This window comes from Lissotriton helveticus, chromosome 3_1 (genome assembly GCF_964261635.1).
Source record: "Lissotriton helveticus chromosome 3_1, aLisHel1.1, whole genome shotgun sequence".
Classification (NCBI taxonomy): domain Eukaryota; kingdom Metazoa; phylum Chordata; class Amphibia; order Caudata; family Salamandridae; genus Lissotriton; species Lissotriton helveticus.
In genome coordinates, this window is record NC_136061.1 from 543,364,482 (window position 1) to 543,390,620 (window position 26,139).

A 26,139-nucleotide genomic window follows, 5' to 3' on the forward strand; every position below is an offset into this window, starting at 1 on the left:
GTCTCATCACAGAGACTATAAGTGAAACATCAAGGTGCATCATCATCATCATCAAAATGTTAGTCGATAAATATATGGTCTCGATTCATGCCATGTACCCGTGCCCCCAACTACTTCTTTGCATTTGTGTTAGGCCTCAGACCTTCAATGAGGTCTGAGGACCTCTGGAAGCATTCCGGTCCCTCTAAGCTTTTAGAGTGACCTTAACACAAAAAATCCATTTTATTTCCAGAGTGTGGGTGCATTTTTCACCTGTCTGTAATGTGCACTGCCCAACACCTCTTTCTGGGGGTAAGACATATGCACCATGACTCAAGTGGCTTTACAAAATGTACAAGTATGATGGGTATTTAGCCATCTATTTGGGTATGTGATCCTGAAAATGCAGGAGCAACAATGTTAAATTAATGGCAATCAACCAGATGGCCAGCTCATTTTGAAATCTTGGTCTACAAATCAGATTCATGAACTGCCAATATATCACTATATTCTTGACCTATCGTTTTTTTTTTAATGGCAAATTATATGAAGTTTTGTGCAAATCTGTACAGTTATTTTTGACGTCTAACTCCTCAAAAATCCAGATTACAATTCGAATAGGAAAGCTGATTTTGCAACTTCAACTCTCCCTGCCTCATCCAATCAATGCATATTTAGATCCTCCTCAGTGCGCCTACACTGTCACGACGCCAGAAAATACAGGACTTTTGCAATCGTGTACTATGCCCGTTGATTCTTTACCTGCATGAAAATTATAAATACAAGTCACAGAGAATAAACAAAAACATACAAGAAAAAGCAAAATATACTTTGAGATTGGACAAGGTCGTTCAAGCTCTTAAGAAGATGTAAATGTTGCTTAGTGGAACAATGGTATGAACTGGTGCACAACAGTAATGGTACATCTGAAAAGAATGAAGGTTGAACTCTGCTTGCTCTCAGACTGCGTCACTTATTTGCAGTCCCCTCCGTGGCCTGCACAGCACAGCACGTTGCTCTCGTGGCGCCCTTTCTATTTATGAGACAATGCGTGTGTATGCGTCACCACAGTCCCTCTCAGCACTCACTCACCTCACTCCTGGAGGCAATGGCTCGATGAAGAGGAGTCAGCCACATATTGTCTTTGGCATTAACACGGGCTCCTGCAAAGACAAACAGAATATGTTATATCCACATGGCATAGAACTGCTCGGGTCGCGCCCTCCCTTGGTGTGATCTGAAGGATTCCCTATCTTGCCAAACTACGGTTCAGAGGAAAGCAGCTTGGCGGGATTTTGCACTTTTAACAGAAACCCTGTGTCACGGTGCACGAGTTCTTCGAGGGAATCACAGCGGTGCTGTCAAAATACACTTTAATTTCTGGCACAACACCGCGGCATCCCATCTGGGGAGTGCTGAGTGTCCCTCGGCAGGGAAGGAGGTTGGCAGAGTACAAGAGGATACAGCCCAGGCTGTTTACAAATGCACACTGGGTGGGGAAAGGTACTGCAGGGCATAGCCCAGCTGGCACAGCTTTTTCTTAGTTAACAACACTCCCAGACTGTTTATTGCACAAACCTGTGTGGTATGATTATATCAAATTAAGTGTTTGATGTAAAAAAATCTGAGAATATAAGAACATTTATAAAGTCCCATGCACACTGAACAACACATCCCGGTCTCCTTTTAAATATGCAGCGGCGGCTACTCATTTAGAGCGGAGGAGCGCCGCCTCACCAGCACATAAACGATAATAAAACGGGTTTAAGAACCCCTTTATCTTTTCATTTTAATCCCTTGGATATGACCCATGTCTCAGAAGAGTCTTGGGGGTGGGTCCAGACGATGACACTGCTGGTGGGGGAGTGGTGGGCACTCCCTTCAGTGCGCATGAAGGTTTGGCTGGCCGTCTCTACATTTAACAATGCTACTCTTCTCTAATAATTTTGAATTAATAAAATGTCTGTAAATAATAGTTTTACATTTTCTTCTGGTTTATATCTGGCTATGTACGGAATAGTTTCTTCAACAAATGTATCCATGCCTAAAATTTTGCCCACACAAAAGTTATATCTTTATAGAAGTTTGTTATGGTTCCTGCTGCTCCGTTATACACTGCAGATATGCATCTGCAGAGCTACAGGTGTGCAAAATCCTCCAAGAAGAGGATTGGGAAAACCATGTCATAGCGTTGCTTTGGGTAAATTTTGTATATCACAAACTGCTCTGGTTGCAGAATTGTACAACACTTGAAGCTTACTGATATTGGACTTTGAGTTCCGTGCCACCAAAGTGTTCTCACAATCTATGTACAATCCAGTGGCAGCTCTAACAATACTTCTCAATCTGTCTGCGATGGTAAGTAGAGGGACTTACGTAAAAGCATAAGATGACAGAATGATGTGACCAACTTAAGGTCCTGCATTAATTCACTGAAATAAATTCACTAAAGTCTTGCTTTGTCTTTACCTCCAGCCCTCCCAGCATTGCAGCATATTCTCACAGTTCCCTCTCCACGTAAATTAATAACACATCTAAAGTGCTAGTAATGCTAGTAATGATACATTACTTGTCATCTAAATGGTGGGTCTACAGAGATTTCTCCCAAGCAACACTCGTAAAACTGTCACTCATACCCTAGTCACCAGCAAACTGCACTATGGGAACACCTTCTATGCCGGGATCACCAAACAACTTACTAGAAGACTACAAACCAACCAGTACTTGGGAGCCAGAGTCATCCTCAATTTCCCATACAGATCTCATATCACACTGTACCTCAGGGAACTACACTGGCTTCAGATACACAAGCGCGCTCAATTCAAACTCCTCACATACGCATTCAAGGCACTACACAACTCATGCCCCACCTACCTGAATAGTTCCGTCTCCTCACCAACCACCCAGACACCTCTGCTCCACAGGACTCTTAGTAGCACACATCCCAAGCATACACAGAACCTGATCAGAAGGACAGGTGTTCTCTTACATTGCTCCAAAGAGCCAAACAACCTTCCTCTCCACATCAGAGCCCCCTCCTCCTCACTTCTTGAATTTAGGAAGAAGCTGAAGACCTGGCTTTTCAATTCACCAACCTAAAATAAGCATGGCTGGGCACACAAACCTGCTCAGCGCCAGGATACCACCGTGGGTGATAGTTCACTTTACAGATACACATAACAACAAAATGCAGTAGAATTAACACTAACACTGAGGGCATTCATGTGATCCGAATATATGCAAAGGCTACCATTTTCCTGTTATATGCCGTTTCTCCAGATGCCAATGAACAGAATTAAAGAAATGTTTCTGCAAAACAGAAGCTCATGCCTGGCCTCCCATCACTACACCAAGTCCCTAAGCACATTCAACTGCATTCGTTATGCAGGACAGAATTCAGAAACTATTACCCAGCTTTAAAAACACTTTGGCAGATAATACCTCAGGTGAACATGTGAAGAACATTGGTGGTTAGTGTTGAGTAGTCTTCTCCTTGTTGAGTTTTCACAGATGCTACTGCAGCGAGGAACACCTGAATCATTATTCTTGTATCCTGTAATTAACCTTGAGAATTCAAACCAGATCAAAGCCATTTTGACAAATTTAGTTCAGGTGTATGATGCCTGCTGGTATTCTTTGCACAGTGCTTTACCTCTAATTCGTATTGGCATTCTGGCAAAGAGCACATTTAACATGAAGAGTACTGTTGATGCTCTGCTGATTTAGTAAACCATGCAGTACTATAATACTGAGTAATGCCATTATTGCCATTGACACCTCCTGCAGTTGTCTATCCATAGACAATATTTAATTCTTTTACAATGAGACATAGGCAGTCAAGCTGCACTCCCTTGAGCCAATTCGGATATAAAGGTCGTAGCTGAAGAAACTCAAATAGAATGTTTCGAATGGGGGCATAACAACTGCCTTCAGGTCAGTTTTGCACGGTGATTTAATCGAGAAAAACCATCAATAAAACATTCTACCTTCTTTGGTGATCTACTCGCGTGCATACTTGTGAAAATCATTTTAGATAATTTACTCCTAATTGGACTCCCATTATTAGTTTATCCATTTGTCAGAAAGTGCTTCATCGGGTGCCCTGAGTTGAGGATATTTGTTAATATGGAAGTGATGGATAATGTTCATTCAACCACAGAAATATCCCTTTTTATAAAGACAATCAATAAATGTGCATACTACAAATATCTATGATCATCGGAGCAAATTAGCTGCTGTGCACCTTGCAGTCAGTCTTCCAAAACTCTCTGCATCCTCAATCAACATAAGCAATGACTGTTGGTGCTGTCAGATGTCCCAGAACAGTTCTACTCATCAATCACTGTGTTCTCCTTAGCACTGTAAAGACTTGCGTGGAGCACGATGGCATGGTGCTGAACTGGTTCACCCCCTTTTCCAAACACTTTTATTACTATTAGCATTCTTTGGAACCACAGGCCTCCAGAGATGTGGGTTCTCACCAATACATGGACATGACCAAATTATTGCTTAAGTATAAATTTTTGGAGAACAATACCTGGGTGTCAATCATAGAGAATTTCATGACTGGATGGGCCTCCATTAACCCAGCTCCATAACGATAAGCTCCTGGTTGCTCCATACACCTGTTCTTTCCCAGTACTCCGGCTGTGTGAATTAAACGTGTACGGTCCCTCCCCCTGGAATATGTCAGTCTAACGGATCCAAGACCAATTGAAGTGAAAAACCAAAACTTGCAGAGGCCAGCCGAATAATGGCAATGGAGATTGTGGCTCAATTCCAAACCAATACTCCACACAGAAATATATACCGAGGAAAATGTGGAGGGAAATTGCGGTGCAGCAAGAAAGGCCTCCCTCCCAAAGACAACACAAGCAGATCAGAAAACAGACCTCTTCACACAATCTCTCTTGCTCAAAACGGACTAAAATATGCCACAGGCACCTTGATCGATCTCTCTAGGACAGTGTCAGAGGTAACATCTAAAATATTGGTATTAGATTGTGCATTGAAATTGAGAGCGTGTATTCCTCACCTTGAAGCCTTGCATCTGCAAATATACTTGAGGTACTGCTTCAAAAGATCCCTCCTGCACATCTGCATTTGTTGGTCAGAGGAAGGAGTATGCAGGTCAGGTGAAGATTGGAAAATGCGTGAAAAAATTTGGCAAACTCGAAGGTTAAGTAAGGAAGAGTCAGCCAATAAAAATCTCCTTTGAAATATGCAGGAGCTGACAACCAGGAGAAATGTGTAATACTCCCCTACTTTCTCTCTCACTCGCCAGACCCAGATCAGGAACCACATTTTTATGGCTCTCTACACCATAATAGTTTGAGCCCCTAAGAACAGTAGATGTAAGGTAAAGGAGCTATTCAGCACTGCAAAACTGGAAAATGTTTGGACAGCCAAAGTGGCATAACGTGGCAGCACAGCAGGCACATGTGGGGGTACCAGTGGCTTAACCCCTTCCATGCTGGTGACGAACCCCAGCCGTCACGCTCCATGGTGCTCGTGTGCTGATGACGGCTGGGGTTCGTCACGGCCCCGCCCTGTTCGTGCGGCTGCCGCACACGGGGGGAATAGCGGCCGCACGGAAGGGGTTAAATGAGCATCAAGCGATGAACATGGCTGATCTTCCCAAGTGGAAAAATGGGCTAGCACAAGTGACATAACCGACCAGCCTATCAAGGGCATATATGGACTGCACAACAGGCATCTCTCAGCCACCCTAAAACATAATTCAGTAGCACCCAAATATTAATTGAAGCAGCCTAAACACTTGAGCAGCACTCAGAAAAATATATCGATAGAACCCTTCCATATGGTAGTATTAATTGCAAATGCATTTATATTTTCTGCCACAAGAACTATGGTGAAATTGTATCTCCTGGACAGAATTTCAAGTTTATGCCATTCCTCCAGAAACATGTTTTTTATCACTGGGGCACAATGTATCCGGCACACGTTTTTCTATGGAAAAACAATGTGCAGCGATTGTTTCAATTTGGTACGCAATAGGAACACATGTTTACCTGCTTCTCAAGCGGAATAATGTATTGGGTACCTTAACAGATTTAAATCAGAAGTACAACTGACAAGCTGCTCGTCAAAGATTCTCCAAAATCGGAAGGTTGTTTAGCCAATACATTTGGAAGAACCTGCCAATACATTTAGGGGAAAAACACTCATTTCAACCACCGACTTGAAACTTGGACAATCACGTCTTGGCCCAGTAGATTTTCTACCTCTCACAAAATAATGTGTTGCTTGAGTGTGTAGTTCGGCCTCCAATCAAGTGTTTGCATTGAACTGCATAATGGGCTCATTTCCAGCAACTGGCCTCTCCGTACGCTTCTGCCAGCGTTCTCCTGTATGTCTCACTCTGTTCCTTCATTCCCTCTTTGCTATCCATCTTCCCTCGCCTCCACCCTTCTTGTATTAGCCTCTCATCCATCATTCATCATTCATTCCCCTTTGTGCTCCTAGTTCCCTTCTACAGTCACCTTCAACAATCACACTGCGTATCGCAATCACACCCCTTGCCCGCCTGTCTTCTAGCCTCTTGCATCACCTTCCCACCCCATGTTCCCTGTACACTACTTGTTCCTCTCGCACACTCTTTCCTCCCTTTGGGCCTGGGTATTCATTTTTATTTATTTATAGAAACAAAAGAAAGACTATACTGAAAGCTTGTTTGCCTTCAATACTTCCCTCTTTGTTTCTATGTCAAAAGTGAAGGTCGAGTGGCAGGGATTATAGACCTTCCTTGCATTTCTTTCTATGTCATAGAAATGAAAGAAAAACAAAGAACAAGAAGGATCCCTGACAATTCAGGCTTTTTTTAAAATAAAAATTAAAACAGGATTTTACAGAAGAGAGGCATCAGTGCATGCAATGCAACTTCTTACTGTATGCGTTAACACATTAAACCCAGATCTACTGGATTTCCCAATGCTTATTTCCAAAATGCCTTTAAGTTAGGAGAACTTCTCGCATCCCTCTCCAAAAGTGAGAACACTAAAGAAAAAGATTAGAATGGTAAAAGCATGTTGCAGGTGCCAGACAACATATACAGACTTCTTTTGGCTCCATTATCAGCGGAGCTGTGCAATTTGACAAATATCTATCAAAGCTAAAATTGCAAAAAGTGCTCATAGTTAAAGAAATTAAATGTGCATTACTCACTGCATGACATTCTGAACCAGTCACATAGTTACCTGACAGGATGAGGAGTTCGATGATCTCTGCATCTCCCAGAAAGGCGGCAGCATGGAGAGGGGTGCGCTTCTCGGGGTCCTGCATAAAAAAGACACAGCGCTACAATCAAAATTGGCCATTGTTTTAAGTTTGTGTTCAAAATAAATATTGTTTCAGTGATCTCAAACACTGTCTGCATCATAAACGGCTATTAATAGGTTAGAAAACAACAAAACAAGGTGTAATGTAATCACTTAGAGCAAAGAAGTAAAGGAAATGCTATAAGCCATCAGGGATCCACCCTTCTTGTTTCTGCCTCTTTTTACTTTACCAGTAGTGAATAATAACTTATAATTCACTCCTGGTGTAATAACAAATGCTGACCCTTCCCTGCAGCCTGAGGCTCTACATGTGTCTGATGGCTGGAGCAGGAGCATAGAGGCACTTGTATGAGCCATCAGACAGCTTATCTACTGCTGCATTCTGCGCAGGTCGCGCTGCTAGTGCGCTGCACTTTTAACTCGCCTTTATCATATTTAGTTTATTCAGTTTGCTGTATTTGCTGATTTTAACGTAGCGCCCCTGTGTGGCTCAAGTCCCCTTACCTGCATTTAAATTGAGGAACTGTCACCGCTGTTTGGCGGGTCCGGGTCCCGGGGTGGATAACTGTGGGCGCCATTTTGGATTGGGTGAGTTCTACTTCCTGTGGGCGCCATCTTGGAGCGTCCCCACGCTCGTGATGTACTTTGAGACGCCTATTTAAGGCGGACTTTTACACCTCATTCCTTGATCATCTGCTGCATTCTGCGCAGGTCGCGCTGCTAGTGCGCTGCACTTTTAACTCGCCTTTATCATATTTAGTTTATTCAGTTTGCTGTATTTGCTGATTTTAACGTAGCGCCCCTGTGTGGCTCAAGTCCCCTTACCTGCATTTAAATTGAGGAACTGTCACCGCTGTTTGGCGGGTCCGGGTCCCGGGGTGGATAACTGTGGGCGCCATTTTGGATTGGGTGAGTTCTACTTCCTGTGGGCGCCATCTTGGAGCGTCCCCACGCTCGTGATGTACTTTGAGACGCCTATTTAAGGCGGACTTTTACACCTCTTTCCTTGATCATCTGCTGCATTCTGCGCAGGTCGCGCTGCTAGTGCGCTGCACTTTTAACTCGCCTTTATCATATTTAGTTTATTCAGTTTGCTGTATTTGCTGATTTTAACGTAGCGCCCCTGTGTGGCTCAAGTCCCCTTACCTGCATTTAAATTGAGGAACTGTCACCGCTGTTTGGCGGGTCCGGGTCCCGGGGTGGATAACTGTGGGCGCCATTTTGGATTGGGTGAGTTCTACTTCCTGTGGGCGCCATCTTGGAGCGTCCCCACGCTCGTGATGTACTTTGAGACGCCTATTTAAAGTCGTCCTCTCCCGCGCAGCGGGACGCGCAGTGGTGACGCCTGCGCTGTGCCGAAGTCGTGCCAGAGTCCTGCCCGTCTGCGCTCGTCCGCGTCGAGGTAGCGGGTACGGGCACAGGACTCTGGCATCAGTCCTCTTTACACCATGGACTTTATCATGCCACTCAGGTACAATCGTACTGACCTCCTTACCTTAAGAGACGGTCACTCGGATTGTACTCATGCTCCGGTGTGCCCACTTGTGGGACCCTATGACTGTCCGTGTGGCAGGTTTTCGTTGGATCCCCCTAGTGGGGTGCGCTCCTCTGAAAGGTCTACCCTAGCTGCGCATACTGACATTTCCGGGCGAGCACTCAGTATATGGAGCCTTAATGTCAGATCATTGGTTAAGCACCATCAGTCCCTTCGCGATATGATCGACAAGGACTCACCGGATCTTATTTTTCTCACTGAGACGTGGTTACAGGACACCGACTCGGCCATAATAAATTTGGCCTTTCCTTCCACCTACACGGTCTTCACCCTGAACCGTACTACCAGGGGTGGAGGCATAGCTTTGGCAACAAAATCTTGCTTTCCGGCGGTCTGGCAAGCCCTTGATCTGCCGATGTGCGAAAGCGCCGCTTTCAAGGTCACTGTCAGCCATCAGTTCACTTTTAGTGGTCTGTTAATCTATCGCCCTCCAGGGAATGACACGGTCTTTAAGGCCGCTCTCGTTGACATGGTTAACTCCCTGGCTCCTAGATGTGCTAATTTTAACATCATTGGTGATCTGAATATACATCTTGATCAGACATCTTCTTTATCTATCAGCTCTTTGATAGCGGATCTGGAAGCCATGCAGTTGAACCAACTTGTCACTGCCCCTACCCACAGAGGAGGTCACATTCTCGACCCCTTTTTTACCACCTTGGACCGGGCTTTGGCATCTGACCCGATGGTGGTGGGCTGGACTGATCATCTATTGGTTAAAGTATCATGCCCTCTGGATGATCACCAATTTAAACCTGTGGACAGATTGACCTTCAAAAGAAATTGGCGTAAGCTTAAAATGGAGGAGTTTGTTAATATTCTCGAGGCACAGCCCTTGGGCAACCTGTCGAATGTTGAACAGGGATATGAACAGTTCTGTGCTTGGGTCCGTACTGCCCTCGATTCTCTTATACCAATGCGTTGGTCGAAATGTCATGCTAAAACCCGCAGTCCTTGGTATAATGAGTCCCTTGCTGAGCTCAAGAGAACTTGCCGACAAGCGGAGAGGGCGTGGAGGAAGTCTTTTGACCCCACACTGAAATCATTGTACTTTACCCAGCTTAAGAGCTATCACAGAGCTATCTGTCAAGCCCGGGCAGCATATTATGCGTTTGAGTTCTCCAACAGCCCTAACCCATCTAAATTAATTTTTAAGGTGCTTAAAGATCTGATGGGTAAACGGGCCACCTCGCTAGAAATCTGCACGGACTCTCATTGTGAAAGCTTGGCATCCTTTTTCGTGGAGAAGGTGCAGATAATCTACCGAGGGTTTATGCCAGCTGTGCCCGATGCTGAGCCCAGGCCTGTTAGGGTTCCAGATTGTGAACCTCTGTCCTCCTTGCCTGCTATGTCGGCTGAGGCATTTGACACCCTGAGCCTCAAAATTAAATCGGGCTCTCCTTTAGATCCTTTGAAGCCAGAGCTTATCACTCTCCTCCCGCCCCTGTGTCGTGAACCCATACTGGACCTGATTAATCTTTCACTTACGGAAGGCGTGGTTCCTGCTTCTTGGAAGCAAGCTGTGGTCAGCCCTATATTGAAGAAGCCTAGTCTAGACCCTCTGCTCCCTGAGAACTATCGCCCCATCTCCCTCCTGCCCTGGACCGCCAAGGTCACTGAGGCACATGTAAATTCCATCTTGTCTGCCCATCTCTCTCGTAATAATATTCTTGACGAGAGTCAGAATGGCTTTCGGGCACAACACAGCACCGAAACGGCTCTGCTCTTTATGAGCGAACATCTCCGTTCGGTGCTGGATGTGGGGCAGACAGCGGCGCTCCTTTTGTTAGATCTGAGCGCCGCATTTGATACTGTGTCTCATGGCATTTTGTTGCGGAGGTTGGAGGAAGTGGGACTTGAGGGCAAGGCTCTTCAATGGTTCCGCTCTTTCCTTTCGGACCGGTTTTTTAAAGTGGCCATTCCTCCTGGTCAGTCCTCGTTCCATCCTCTGGGGTTAGGAGTCCCTCAGGGTTCGGCGTTGAGCCCCACGCTGTTCAACTTGTATGTGAAACCGCTAGCTGCCGTAGTTAGACAATCTGGCTTAACCATGACATCTTATGCCGATGACACGCAGCTAGCGGTGACACTCAGTGGGGACCCTGAGGTGACTGCCCCCAGGTTTCGCGCAGGGCTTCTTGCCGTGGCGGACTGGATGCGTATTAACTGTTTACAGTTAAACGCCAAGAAAACCGAAGTCCTGATTTTAGGAAAGCAAGCGGATTCGTGGGGAGATCAATGGTGGCCTCCTGAGCTGGGGGTGACTCCCATTCCAGCGGCCGAAGTGAAGAACTTGGGGGTCTGGCTGGATTCCAACCTTTCTTTTACCAGCCATACTAAGAAGATCGCAGCCACCTGTTATGGGATTCTGCGAGGACTGAGACCGGTCCTTAAATTCTTCGACCCCCCTACTCGGCAACTGGTTGTCCAAGCCTCCATTCTTTCCCGGCTGGACTATGGGAGTGCTCTGTTACTCGGCGTTAATCAGGCTGAGGCGACTAGACTGCAGAGAGTACAGAATGCCGCTGCGCGGGCCATTGTAGGCCTCCCGAGACGGTGCTCTGTATCGGCAGTCTTGACCTCCCTGCATTGGCTGCCGGTCAGACAGAGAATCAAATTTAAGGCACTCTGTTTGACATTTAAGATCTTGAAACTCTCGTCTCCCCCCGCCTTGATGGGCCTTGTTTCCCCATATGTCCCCAGGCGGTCTCTCAGGTCGGAATCTCTCTACCTAGCGAACGTGCCTAGATTCAGATTGAGTAGGATAGGAGGTCGTTCTTTTTGTGTTATGGCGGCTGGACTATGGAACTCTCTTCCTGTCCATATCCGTGCCCTGAATAGCCTGACTCTTTTCAGACGGGCGATTAAGACCCATCTGTTCACCTCCGTTAATTAATTTCTTCTTCTCAGTGGCGATCTGTTATGTTGTGGTACTTGATCAGGCGCCAGGACGCCCCTTCGCTGGGGCAGCTGTGCGCTGAATAAAAGTTATTAACATAACATAACATAACATAACATCTAGGGTTGGATAAAACCAAGTTCTGGCCTCAATGGTGCTACATCATCACTCCTACAGGTATCCCGGGGCACATCAGGCTTCAGCCCTGCAGTGCCCAGAGAAAACACTCAATCATTATGTCACCTCACCCTCTCCCCTCTCAGGGTGGGGTGGATTCAGGAGCCTCACTGACCCTACCCCTTCCTGTAACATGATGAGAGAGGAGGAGATGAGAAAGCAAGAAACTGAAAGTTGGAGTTTATGCATCACTGTACTTCCATTTTCCTGTATCAATGAGTAAGGCAGGAGGGAGCTGAGCTCCTACCCCGGGTGTCTTTCCAACACACGCAATCAGTAGTGACCAGCATAGATCGGGAGTGGCGGGACGCACGGGGGGATCTAAAAAACAAACGAACACTTACCTTATTGCTACATCTCTCCTCAGGAACGGAACAGGAAGCAGTAAGGCTACAATGAGCCAATCACAATGCTGCAATGCTGTGTTGTGATTGGTCCAAGCGCCGTGGTTCGGCGCTCAGCCAAGGAATGGGAGCCTTGTAATACAGCCTGGGTGGAGAACATGCAAAGTGCGAATGAGTGTTTGAACGGCATTCATGCGCACTTGGACTGGGCAAACCACTCCTCCCTCTTGCTCTGTCATCGGAGCAGCCCTACCCCGGAAAGCTGCTGCACCAGGAACAAATAAAATGATAATAGCGTCAGTTATTATAATTACATTTTTCTTTTATTTCGCGGCTAACAAATAGTTGGGTGACGCTCTGCCACCTTAGTGGAGGAGCCGCCACTGATGGCAGTTGAAGTGGACCAGTGCTTGCAGCTAAGGCAAGTTAAAAAAACACAACTTAAAAATTCTGTGTGTGTGCTCCTGTGTGTGGTTAGTAAGTACAGGTGATTAGGATTAAGAGAAGTGATAGTGTAACTGAGTGAAAATTAGCAAGTCAGAGGGAGAGAGAATAAGTGAAAGTGAATTACAATGAGAGAGTGAGAGTAAGTGGGAGACTGAGAATTAATGAGTGAGATTGAGAATAAGCAAAAGTGAATTAGTGTGGGGAGCCCATAATTGCAGCAGGAGGGGGCAGGACCACAAGCCCCGGCATTCTTTGCGGCCGTCGCCGCCAGCATTTGCCTTTAGCTTGTGCACGGAGCGCATATATCCAGCAGGCGGGCACTGCAGCGCCCGTCCAGGGCCTGGAGGAGGCTGGGCTGGGCCCACTTCTCTTGGTTTTGCGGCAGAATCAGCGGGGGGCAGAGTCTTGGACGTACACAGGAATCTGGCAAGGACCTGATCCCTTACTACCTGAAACGAGGCAACAAGGTAAGCCCGTGGGGCATTTAGTTACTGCGGACTGTGTGCAGCTAAAGAGGAAGGGGCTAATAGGTTTTCAGTTCCCCCTTCTCCTGTCTTTTTGCCTGGACATGGGCCGCTGGTTGCAAAACCTGAAGTGGCAACAGCAGTTTCCCAAAAGGAAGTACAGGAGGAGGGACCTAGCAGGGGATCTGGGGCCGAGGCAAAACGCAAATGTACGATGGTGGCGGCCAAGGTAAAACATTTTAAGGCCGATTCCTTAACCCCAAACCACCCGGGAACAGTAGCCCCATCGAAAGACGAGCTGGCAGCAATGCTGGAAGCCTGTGTGGGTACCCTTCTGGATGGACTGGATTCCAAGCTGGAACCCATCAAGCAACGTCTTACTACAATCGAGAGGGAACTGTCTTCGTGGTTCCAACAGAACAGGGCAACTAATATAGCTAGCACCGCCCAAACGGTCCTTCCAGTCTGTGGTGGGAACATGGCCCTGGGTCAACCAATCTTGAAGGCAGTATCGGGGGAGGTTGGTACAGTTGACACAGTTAGTAATCTCCTGCGCAGGAGCGTCACCCAACCTACTCCCTCCAATCCCTGGCCTCACCTGCCTCCTCCCCAAAGGAAGGGCCACAGATGGAGCCTACAAGGAGAGAGGAAAGCTGAGACGGTAATATGATCACACAGAGGGAAACCGCTGGACTTGAGGCTTCTACATCAGCATTAGGGGAGCAGGGTCTTCAGAGTGTAGGTCCAACACCATAACCACATACCCCCTGAAGCACCACCCTACGTCGTAGTTCTGGGAAATGTACTAGTGCTAAAGCTAGATTCCACCGAAGACTTTCTCCCGCTAAAAAATAAAGTCCTGCACTGGCTAAATAGCAACACAACTCTGGGATATAGAGTGAAGAGAAATATCATCATGGTATGGAGGGTGACCTGGATTGGAGGGTCTAAAAAGAGCAGTGACTGGGACTGTGTGATAAACCTTTAATCAGCTCCACCTAGTAGAGAGAATTCTACATGCAGTTAATTATCGCACCTCTATTGGTCCAGCCACTTCCATTACACCCCTTTCCTTGGGCTTCTTCTGCAGACCAGTGTTCCCAGTACCAACACAAAACTCACAGTACCCAAGGAGATTCACGAGTATGGCATCTTATGAGCGGCGTCAGGCCCGTCACCTGTTCCAGTCTTTAATGCCTTCGCTCCCTTGGGGCTCCTCGACAACTGTGATTGACTGGGAGGATCTGTGTCAATGCTCTCCGTAGCATCTTCTCCACAACCTGAATGCATGAACCAGGCGGAACAAGACATCTTGGGGTGCTATCCTAGTGATACAACATACCTTTCTCTCATTTCCTCAAATATAGCCGGTTTGGCAAGCAAGTTCCCAGTCTTCAAATGGCGTAGCTTCGGTCAGAAGGTTGATATCCTCTGTCTGCAGGAGACCTGGGCTCTGGGCAATTCCTTTTTGTTGGAAGGGTATACATCTTTCTTTGCGCCTGCAAGCCCGTCTAGATCTGGTCGAGCCAAGGGGGACTTGTGGCCTATGCTTTGCTCTGGCTGGAAAGAGGTGGTGTAGAACTGAAAACAGATAATCATTGCCTGCAGTCCATGCACTTTTCTCGAGGGCCTAGTAGTTTGTTGCTCCTGAATTTTTATAATGCGGTTTCATCCCTCCCTGGGGATTGCAATATAGCTTGTTTGGGTATATTTTTGAATAGCTTTAGTGCCTCCACAAGTTACACCCCCAACATTGTTCTGGTAGGTGATTTTAATGTTCACCCCTATGGAGACCCAAGAATCGAGGGTTTAGGGGTTTCTGTCTGTCCCCACCATTCGGGCATGCATTTTTAACATCATGGGCAGGGGGATTCCCGTTATGCTCTAGTATGCGATTTTGACCTACAATCAGCGATGGGTAAATTGGAGCCTGCCCAGAGTGTCTTTACATCTACTTTTAAAGGGAATGGTAGTGACACATTTATTGATTTCATTCTCGTTTCCACCCCTCCGTTCCATCTAATATTGGACTTTTCAGTCAAGGTAAGTATCCACAGCGACCACAACCCTCTGCGTCTTAAAACCAGATGGCTTGCACTAAGTCTCAAGAAGGGGAGGAGGGGAAGAGGTGCCCTACAGCCCACAGATTGGGGGTAGGTGACTCAAATGGGCACAGATCTCCGCTGGCCTTTTTCACAAGTCCTTTTTAGCCAATTGCCAAGAGGAAATCCAGGTTGGTCTGGCCGCCCAGCCATTGCAGCCTGTGAAAGTTGGTGCATGCACCACTTACTAAAGATATAGGTTTACTTTATTTAAGAGTCACTGCACTTAAAACCTATAGGTCACAACTATAGGAGGCCTTTACAATCTTGAGGGCAGGGTGCTTGGTTCTAAGTGAGAGGGGGGCCCCTGGATGAGCAGGATACCCCTGCAGCCTACGTAGTCCATTCTCCCGGGTTGTCAGTGAAGCAGCCATATACTATATAGAGGGGTACAAAGTAATCGCATGATGACCATCTCGAATCCTATCAAACCTGTTGGAATCATACCCCCACACCGGTCACATTCCAAGCACTGGAAGAGCCCTCCATTAGGCTCTCAGTGTTCCTGGTAGCACAAAATGGTTGCTGCTGACCAGAGACACATTTCTGCCCTCCTGCTGCTGAGCCAAGCTCGAGCAGGGGAAGGTAGAACAATAGGCATCCTGTCACAGGGAGGCGTGACCACCTCCCAGACAGGATTTAGTGTATTAGAGCTGGGTGGGTGTGCTTGCCAGTGCCTGAAAGTCTGCATGAGGGGCACATTTGGTGTCCCTGTGCATAGTCCAGTCAAACGAGCCCTGGGAGCTGTTGGGTCCTGCTCTGGCGTGAAGCTGGACAAAGGACATGGGAGTAACAAACTCCCCCCTGTCCAGACCCTCCAATGGGAGGGTCCCCTGAAACTTCACAACCCTCTCTTTAGGGTACTTAAGGGCTTACCTGGGTGTAGGTCCCTAGAATCATCGTGGGATAAGATTCAGAACTGAAACCACTGCGCCTCTACCGTATGGGCACTCTGGATTTGGCTGGACTTCGTTTGGGCCGGACTTTATCTCCCTTGCAGTCTGCTGCATCGTCTGTGCCTTTTCATCATACAGGAACCTTCCAATGCCTATGAAGCATCAGAGACTACCGAAGTAATCTCCCTTGGAGTAAAGGAGTCACTCCCCTGCATTCTCAGGCACCGCAACTAAGACGACCGGTCTGCAGAACCTGAGCTCCTCCAAACACCAAGGGCTCTGCAACACAGGTGGTGGTTTTCCCCCTCTCCCGTGGCCTGTTCTACCCTCTCCCCAAATTTGAGGCTAGCAATCCTTGTGGGGGTTGCAACAACCGAACCTTTGAGTACTGTGTCCCCTTTTCAGTTGCAAAGGCGTGTTGTCATCTTTGCAAGAAGATCTTCAGGTTCCAAGTAGCCCCCACCTCGAGCACCTCCATGGACCAGAATCTTCACTCACTCCCCATCGTGTGCATCATGGCCTGCATCTTTTGGTGAACTGCTTGAGGTCCTCTTGTGACTCCTGTGCCTACGGCCTGTGGGTCCATTGGAGAGTCACCTTTGTTTCTTTTGGGCTCCCCTGTTTGCTCGGGCCTGACACGACTCCCCTGCTTGTGGTGAATCTCCTGGACCTTGCTGGTCCCAACGTTGGACCTTCTTGACTTCCTGCATGGGTTGCATTAGCCAAGGCTTGTTGGTGCTCCCGCTGGACACTGACGCCTCACCACTAGACATCGTTCATGGGACAGTTCGTATCCGGGTCCTGGTCATCCTCAGCATCGCCAGGTCCTCGCAGCTGCAGAGTCAAGGTCACCGCCATCTCTCCTGAAGCACCCGACATCAGAGGGCATTCGTCTTCCAAGTCGCCTGGTCACTCCTGAGAGACATAGACTCTGTCGGCTCTGCTTTCAGGTACTCCTCTTCATGAATCCACGTTTGGATCCCTTCGGACACCTCTCCCAGCAGCTGCACTTTCCTCAAGTCCTCCATTGGGTTTGATGGCGGTTAACGATGCTACTTCACACCTATGCACCCGGCTTCCCTGGGAGAGGTAACTTGGGTACCATGCTATCCACGGGTGGGGTGGCTCTTCAACCTTCTGTCTTCCATGGGTTTTCATCAGGGTCTACTGGGAAGTGTCCCTAATCTTCACAAATTCAACCACGACTTGCACATAGACTTGTACGGAGCAAGCGGTCGTGTTCACACACCTTACACGCTCTCCGTGGGGTCCCTATCTACCTACCTTGGGTGGTTCTGTGGGTCCCCAGCAATTATATGTCATCTCGACATTGTCCTTACTCGAGTCGTGGTTCTTACATCACTTTCTTAGTATATGGTTTGGTTTCCCCCATGAGGCCCACTGTGTATTAGTGCCAATTACTGTGATTTATTTGCTAAGGCATTGTGTGCTTTGTGTCTATCTCCATGTGCGAGATACTGTAATATACTAGATAGTGTTATATAATAAATACATATTTTTATAAATACTTTGTGTGGTTCTTTTTCATTTAATCTTTACTATAAAATTGCATTCTGGTAAAACAAGCTGCTTTACACTCCTTCAAGACCAAGCCTGAAGGCTGCTCTCCACAGCTACCAATTGGATAGCTTCCTAATGTTGTCTGAGACCTCATAAATCACCATAAGGGTTGTTTGTACTGGTGCAAGGTGTCCACTTACATTGGTGGACATCATATACCAGGCCAACTTCTCACACTAATGGATTATATTTTGTTTCACTTGTCTTTCTCTATCTCAATGGATCTGAATTATTTATCTTTTTCCTGCAGTTTTTCTCATCGTCGTATTGTTTCCTTTTTTCTGTCCTTTTCAGTTATCCTTTTGTGGCTTCCTCTTGTCCTGCACTTTATTTTGATTTTTTTTGATTCCCCTTTTCTTTTATTCTGCCTTTGCAGACTTTTTCACTTCTTTTTTACTCACTCTCCTTATTGGTCGGCCCAATTTTACCATCTGTTTCTCTTCTTCGCTCTTACCTTCCAGACTCCTCGTGTATAAAGGTACTGGTGTAGTGAAGAGGGAAACAGAATGTCTTTCATGAAGCATTTATAGTTCATAAAGGTCTCTGGCCTTGTTGTCGATATTTCGACATATAGTAACCCATATGCACAGGCTGACAGACCTGTTATCACTAAGTCTAGCAAAAGATACAGCCACCCACATGCACAACCAAAACAATTCGTTTTACATGCATACAATGCACGGAAATCACCAGTCAGGCATACCACTTTGCATCACGAGAAACATTAAAGATTGCATCGATACTGCACAAGATGGTCGTGCAGCAGTGTGGTGCTGTACACCAGGAGCACACACTGTGATGTGCCCCATGTGAGCATTAAACATGTACCTAAGCATCTAAACGTTGAGCAGTTCTAGGGCGCAGTTGATTTCTGCATAAGACAATCACTGGTTCTTTTGCATGAGGTGGCCACTAGGTGTGTGCATCGGGCTGGCAAAGGTCGATGTACAGTTCAGAGTCAAAGGCCACTGTGCCTTATAGGGCACAGGGCGGTGGACTTTGGAAGTTCATGGTGATGTATGATGGGGATCTCATGTCAGCCTGTCCCGGGTTTTTTGGAAAGCCACATTTCGAATGCTGGAATTTTTATTATTGTTAAATCTTTATTGTTTGAATAACTAACTTCATTACAATATAACAACTCTATGTCTTAATAAAATAAATCTGTCTGATTTAGACAATTTAAAAACTTTTGAGAAAAAAGTCTCAGGCTAGTTCAGACACTGCCTTTCTTACAAAAAAGTAAACACATTTTAGTCACAGCAGTGGCCAAAGATTTTTTTAAAGTCACATCTTAAGGACTTATTAAAAAACAAGTTAATTTAGAGTACACCTTAACAACTACAAACTGCTGGTTTCCTGTTCTTCCTCTCAAAAACGAAATACATTACTCTATCTAGCCCCTCCCCATGCCATATGAAATTTACAGTAGTATTGCTTTTAGCAGTGCAATGGTAGAGGGCTATTTTATCAAAGTCTTAATAATAAGGTCCAGAAATGTTATTATCGGTCCTATGAGTTCAGGGTGATCCACACTTAAACAAGATTTGACATAACCAAACCCCTGGCACGCGCCAAGGATTCCTGAGGTGTCTCGTTGGCGCCAACTTCAGCCAACAGTGACTCAGATAGCAAGATCTAGATAGAACGCAACCAAATGAATTTACCACAGGTGAATCTTGGAACTACGAAAGAAGTAAAAGAAAACAGATGTTTAGGCTTATTTCAAACTAATCAGCCTCGAAACTCTTTTTCCTAACTTTGCCTTTCAGCACCTCCTCAAAGCTCATATGGCATGCCCCCTCTCACTCTCCGTAGACATCCTAGTTCTCCAGTGCACTTTCAAACTAATTGTATCGACAAGGAGGCATGCTTTGGTTTAATGCCATAGCATAGGACGCCCTTTACTGATACTTACTGATGACTGCAGTCACCCTGGCCCATGAACCGAATTTCTGACCTTGAGCATCACTTTCCAGCACACATATAGCCAGATCTGTGTGAATTTGGAACTGGGAGGCTGATTATACAGCGAGGGAATCAGCTGACGTTCCGACAGATCTAAAAACCCAGAGGCTTTACCAACATGTGCCTAGATTCTTTTATAAGTGCGGCTTGTAGAAACGTGATTTGAATTATTTAGCTTAAATAGAGATTTCTTTTTTAATGCATGTGCCAAGGATGTTTTATTCTTCAATACAGTAAGATTGTTTTGTGTTTCTCCAGGTCTTCAAACCAAACCCCCAGGTACCAGAACTTGTCTGTGATGGAGCACAATGGTGCTCTATTATTTGTAGGGGTGCATCATAATCACGGGTAGCCCGCACCCACATATATTCTTTTTGTTGTTTTAACAATTGACCATTAGGAAGTATTCAGTAATAACACATGAAAGTGTAAATGGTAGGAAAAGTGTTGTGTCATGCAAGAAACAACGTGGCATTTGTGTTCTAATGTAGTCGCTTATAGTATTTGATGTAATTTGCCTAACGGAGTTGCTTATATGTAATAATGCATTTGATTTAAACGTAAAGTTTACACGTAGATGTGACTAAATGTGCTTAACGTGCAGGATTTCAGAAGTTGCTTGCGAAGAAATATGAATTTGATGTGCTATTGTAATGCAATGATGTAGAAAGGCCTAAATGAAATGTTCTCCTATGTGTGTATTTGAAAGGCCTATGTGTTTCACTCTTATGTTGGCCGATTTCTGTAGTCTTGAAATACATTTTCCTGGGGGCTCACAAATAGGGTAGCTAGTGAAATTCATGTGCATGTTGAATTTGTTCTGTTCACACGTTTCTGTTGCAAGTGGAGAAAGTTGTCTGTTAGTGGGAGCACCGACACAGATGGAAAATCACCTATGAGAAGTGTCCAGCAGAATGAGGTGATCTGTGGGCGAGTTCTAGGTTTGGTGTTTTTGTTTGTATTAGGGACAGTGCCCCGGGGTGAAGTCAGGAGAAGGAGTTTGGGAAATAAGGAGATCGAAGGAGAGAGAAGCAACTTAGAACGAGCTCCACAGCTTTGGCTACTTGACCCATGCAACATGAGTGTACTTCTGAGGAAGTATTCATGCGCTGACACCTTTTTCCTGATCTTGCCTGGGTACAGTTATGTGGGAATGTCACGATAGAGTTAGTGTAGTGGGAATGTCACGATAGAGTTAGTGTAGGGATAGACTAATGCGGTTTGTTTACTCCCTCAGATGAAGAAGGATCTTGACGAAGGGGCAATCATTGCCTGCGTTCTGCTTCCGGAAATCGTTATCCTGTTTATGATCCATCTCATAAGATTAGCTTGTAGGTTTGGATTTGTATTAGTACCCATGTTCTTTTCAACCTCGTAATGAGGTGCATGTACATCCAGTTATTTTTGGCTTTGTGATAAACCCACTAACTTGGAACTCGGAGTCTGTGATTCTTCAGAGTCATAGTTCTTATAAATTGCAGTCCTGGTTGAATGAGTTATTTCTCCCCTCTACACTTCTCAACAGCCAACAAAGGTCCATAACCCGAGAGTTCAACAGTAACTTAGTAGGGAGGAACTCAGCCCCATCATTTGATTTCGGGACCCGCTAACCATTTATGTAATAACTGGCACCTTTAGATTTCCCATGTCCAGAAACAACTATATTAGTTTTGACCACAAGCATTTGGGGATCACTTTATACTTTTTTAGAGTAATTACTGAATATGACAGACCCACCTGTGTGCAGTCCATCAGCATTGTATGATCAACATGGTGTAGGGCTGCAACGTGGACCAGCCCAATCTTGTGGGGAAAGCTCAAGTTTCAGCCTAATGCTGTCATAGATCGACTGCACCCAAAATTAAATAAAGGAATGCTAAAAGCACTTCTGTATGAGACCCCCATTAGTGGAAATACTGTAAAAATAAAAAGTCAATTCCCCAGCATAATTTTAACCTCGTCCTAGCATATAGATTGATTAACCCCTTTGGCGCATATGACTCTCAGTGGAGCTGTGCTCATGACAAGCTGAGCTCGTCATAACTGCCGCGGAACGCCCACTCGGGGCTGATTCCCCGCCTCTGCGGGCGTTCCATGATAGTGGGCGGAGTCGTGACGAACTCAGCTCGTCATGAGCACAGTTCCACTGTGCAGCATGACGAGCTGGGCTTGTCACGCGTACCACGGCCCCGCGCGCGCCCCCTATCCCCCCGCACCACAGGGGTATTTAGCCCGTGGAAAGGGTTAATTGCTAATAGGGCAGGTGCAATCCCCAATGAGAGTTTCCTCTAGCCACCTGCTAACGCCCTTTAAAGCTTTATAAAGCTTTATATAGCCAATATAGCTGGCTGCCCTTGACTGCTACTAGCTGATGTATCATCATGGATAAAGTAGTTTTATCATCTACCCTTTTAAAAAAGATATATATTTTTATTTAAACAGCAGAACAAACAATCATCAATCAGCGAATCAATACACATTCATTATCATGTTGAAGAGCTAACATCATGCTGTAACGTTCATATTTGCAGACTTATAGAGGTTCAGGATATCAATGGTTACGTCTTCAACCCCCCAATATTTCAGGCCGTTACTATCCGATTTCTTTGACTTGATAGTGGTCTTAGTGCACATATCATGCCTCCATATTCATTCCACCTCCTCCAAACTTTTGTCCATTTGTCTGGGCATCCTTATTATCTACCCTTGAGCTGTTTGTGCAGAACCCGATCTGAGTAAATATCCTTCAGTCACACATTCAAATTCAGCTATCAGGGATTTAGTGGTGGGATCAATCTAATTCCATGGATTTCCAGGGTCATTTTTTTGCAATTGAATTCTCTGGGGTGTTATATTCTAATCTGCAAGACTGGTAGAGGCAGCAAAAAGTCTTCTCTTAATACCTTTACTGGGATCACATTCGGGCCAGACACTCTTGTCTGTCCTCATCCCAGAACTAAATCTTTGCCCTTTGCGGGGAGTAATGTAGCCTTCTTGAATTTCCACATGTTATACTCTGGGCATTACGGTTCCCATTAACTGCTCCATTACTTCTAAACTATCCAGACATCAGTACAACTCTGAGAAGCGGTTGCCTTCCACAAGGATGCTGGCTCTATCAACACAGTTGACACAGGTCCAGAATCCCTTCAAATTCCACTTTTGCACATTTCATACACTTTAAAACACGCCCCTCCATAAATAACCTCATGGGTTCCCACACCACCTTATTTATTTATGCCTCATAGATAGAGGGCGCAATTCAACTGAGGAGGTACCAGTGCGCTGTACAATAAAACAACAAGTTGATTAGATCTCCCTTTACATAGAACCAACAAGTAACCAATAAATGTAGCATGTCAAAAAAGATAATGACAACATTTCAAACCAGTCTCCTCAATGTGCAGAGAAGGATGAAATCATGAACAAAAGTAAGCACTGCAGGCTGCATACTGCAGAGGGGAGTATGAGTGGTAAAGAAGACGGAGGCAGAAGGTATGCTCATAATGGATGGAATAAATACAGTTATTATTTGTTATAGCGGGGTGGCGAGACAAAAGGAGGGTATGAGCAGGGAGACGAGATAATGGAAGGGGTGGCTAAAAGACAGTCGGGGAAAATGGAGGAAAAAGACAGATTTGGAATAAGGGATACATTTATTTAAAAGACCTCGAGTAGAAAGCAGCCACACTTTAGAACTTCGAACTTCAAGTGAGAGACCTCCAGGAGAAAGGAGTCAAGGTTTATGTGAAGAGGCATGGCAGAAGTAAAGTAGGATGTAAGGACAGGAAGATATGAAAAGGCATGAGGGTGGTAACATGGAGAAAAGGATGGAGCGGGAGGGGTTTACAGAAAGACAGAGGTAGAAAGATAAGAAGCATGAAGTCAGCCAATGGAGTGAGAGACCTTGATTGGAAAGAGGCTAAAGGTTTGCGTGAATAGAGAGCAGAAGTAAAGTATGATGAAAAGACAAGTCGAGATGAAGAGTGGTGGGCTAGCACTGCGGAGCTATGTGGAAAAAACGGGGGTTAAATGAAGGCAGACGTAGGAAAGGAGTAAGCAAATGTTTAAACAAGTACTTTTTTAGTCCTTTGCCAGCTGGAGTTCTTTAGATCATTTCAGATAAATTGGTAGTGAGTCCAGATCGTCGGCACAGGGAGACTCTATTGAAGCTCCTCATATTCTTGATGCCACTAGAGGTTTTGACATAGCCTCTTTGGTAGTCCAGTCTTCAATGTGATACATGGTAACTTTAATTGCATTCTGGATTCTAAATAAAGGCAGTGAAGGGTTTTTATCACATTTGATATGTGGTCAACATTTCTGGTTCCAGATGTAATCTTAGCTGCTGAATGGGCAATGGCTTTCTTTCATATGCATTAGTGCAGAGCTCGGCATGCCTACAAGAGTAGAGCTGTCGTAGTCCAGACGAGTTAGGAGAACAGTAGGGCAGATGTTCTTCTATGTTAATTTCATTATGAAGGCTTCCTGTTGCACTATTGAGCAATGTTGTTGCTTCATCAGTTGCCTCGACTGTCTATTTCAAATTCTTTTGTACTATAAAGCATGTGAATGAAACGTAGAACTCACTACGTACTGTCCCCTATATTAGGTTTAGCTTGTAGAAGAAAATGTGAACATAACAGATAATAATTCTTTCCAAATAATTTTATTTTTAACTTACTTAGTGTGTCCAGTTCCAAGAAGAAATTGCAAATATTTGGGCGCATCATTCACCCGGTAAGCTGTTAGGCTGATTCTATCCCCAACCATATGTGGTTTAATGTTTCCAAACTGGTTATAACTCCCATCTGTACAACTTCTGTAGTTATTTGTAACGGAGATGCAAATGTGCCCACTTGTGCAGGTGGTCATCTTCCACAAGTTTAACAATGTTAAACTCCTTGTGCAAGTGTTACAAGGAAAGTATAATGCAAGATTGCAAGCATACCCAACACATACAAATGTTATGTGCAGGTGTTCAGGTAGAAAGCAACCATTCACCGCATGAATATTACATCGCTGGTGATGATGCTTTCGCAAATACTTTATCTATTCTTTACCCGCATGTTTCTATTAACCCACATGTAGGTATTTCTTGTAACAAATCTAAATTACAATGGCCATTCAGGATTATGATCTTTTAGCAATTATGTGCTTGTAATTGATTATATCATCCCTACAAGAAGATGTAATACACACTTATTCACTCTTTTAATCACATAGATAGGAGATCAGGAGTGAATCTTGATCGCTTCCCTGTTTGTTAGAAACTAATTGTACAGCATGTGGGACATACAACTCGCCTTTAGCCTTATTAGTGTACAATTCAAGCCTGAGAATATGCACAGTCAAGCCTCCCTTTGCCTAGCCGTTCTGTAGCTCCCTTGTAGGCAACCACACTGCTGCTGAAACCCTGGGCAATTTACTGGTGCCTCTTAATAGCTTTCCTGATAGCCAAATACACCCAAACATAGGCTTGTGTATCTGCTTTTGTGAGTAAAGTCCAGTCATATTTCACTTTTTTCGAAACCGGTGCAGCTGGTATATCAAGCAATATTGCACCTACCATAAACTGGAGGTAACTTGATCAGATTTACCTTTATATACCAACTTCGAATTTTACGATTCTCAAAACTTTTTGTCAAGCAGTTTTATGGTTCACTACAGTTGGGGTATCCTCACTTGGCAAACGTGGGCTTGGAAGTAGGTCTACACTGCACGTTCTCAGGGGGAGAGTTAGCCACCTGCCTTTAAAGCACAACTTGCTGTTCTTTTCCAAAGTAGTATGTCCCCTCCTTTCTATAAATATGTGTGTCATGTACTCTGCGACAAGGATGCAACACACATAAAACTTAACAGCATCCACAGCAGTGCCACTTTCAATCCTATAAAAATCTGCAACTAAGCGTCTGCACCCCTCCAAAAAAAACAGCCACCAGGATGTGAATACAGGACCGACTTCTCCCAGGAAAACCACAACGTCCCCCAAAAAATCCTGCAATTACAGCAAGCAATCTATGGTCATCTCTGGGTTTTTTAAACGGCAGAAAAATTTCTTTTGATAAATTAGCCTATGCTCTCAGCCATTTTGCCATTCAGCCCCATTTTGCGTTTCTGCGGGTACTTTCATAAAGTCCAAAGTTACGTATTTACTGAAAGCTGGTTGTACTGATAATGCTCACATGCCACAGTAAGGAGTCCTGCCCTGCCGAAGGGCCAAAGTGCACAGATGTCTAATCTGTTAAACCACCAACGCCTGTAACCTCCCTTGCATATCTATAAAAGTGACGTGGGTAGGGGTTTATCAGGATTCACAGTTCAGCATGTAAGCATTGTGTAAGGGGTTGCCTAAGGTGTTGTGTAAGCGTTATGTAAAAATGCCATAGGAGGGTTATGTAAAGTGTGATGTAACCATGACAAAGGGGTTTT

The 26,139-nt window shown here is 45.3% G+C and overlaps 1 protein-coding gene across 6 annotated transcripts in view; it reads right to left on the reverse strand.

The window, feature by feature from the left end:
• The window catches only part of ANKRD44 (ankyrin repeat domain 44), a 766,729-nt gene that overhangs the window by 475,306 nt on the left and 265,284 nt on the right, over positions 1 to 26,139 (reverse strand). For all 6 annotated transcript variants that reach the window (XM_078680434.1, XM_078680433.1, XM_078680431.1 and 3 more), the window contains 2 exons: positions 7,197 to 7,275; positions 1,072 to 1,142 (listed from right to left, as the gene is read on the reverse strand). In XM_078680434.1, coding sequence (XP_078536560.1) covers positions 1,072 to 1,142; positions 7,197 to 7,275 — 150 coding nt within the window. The remainder of the gene's footprint in view (positions 1 to 1,071; positions 1,143 to 7,196; positions 7,276 to 26,139) is intronic.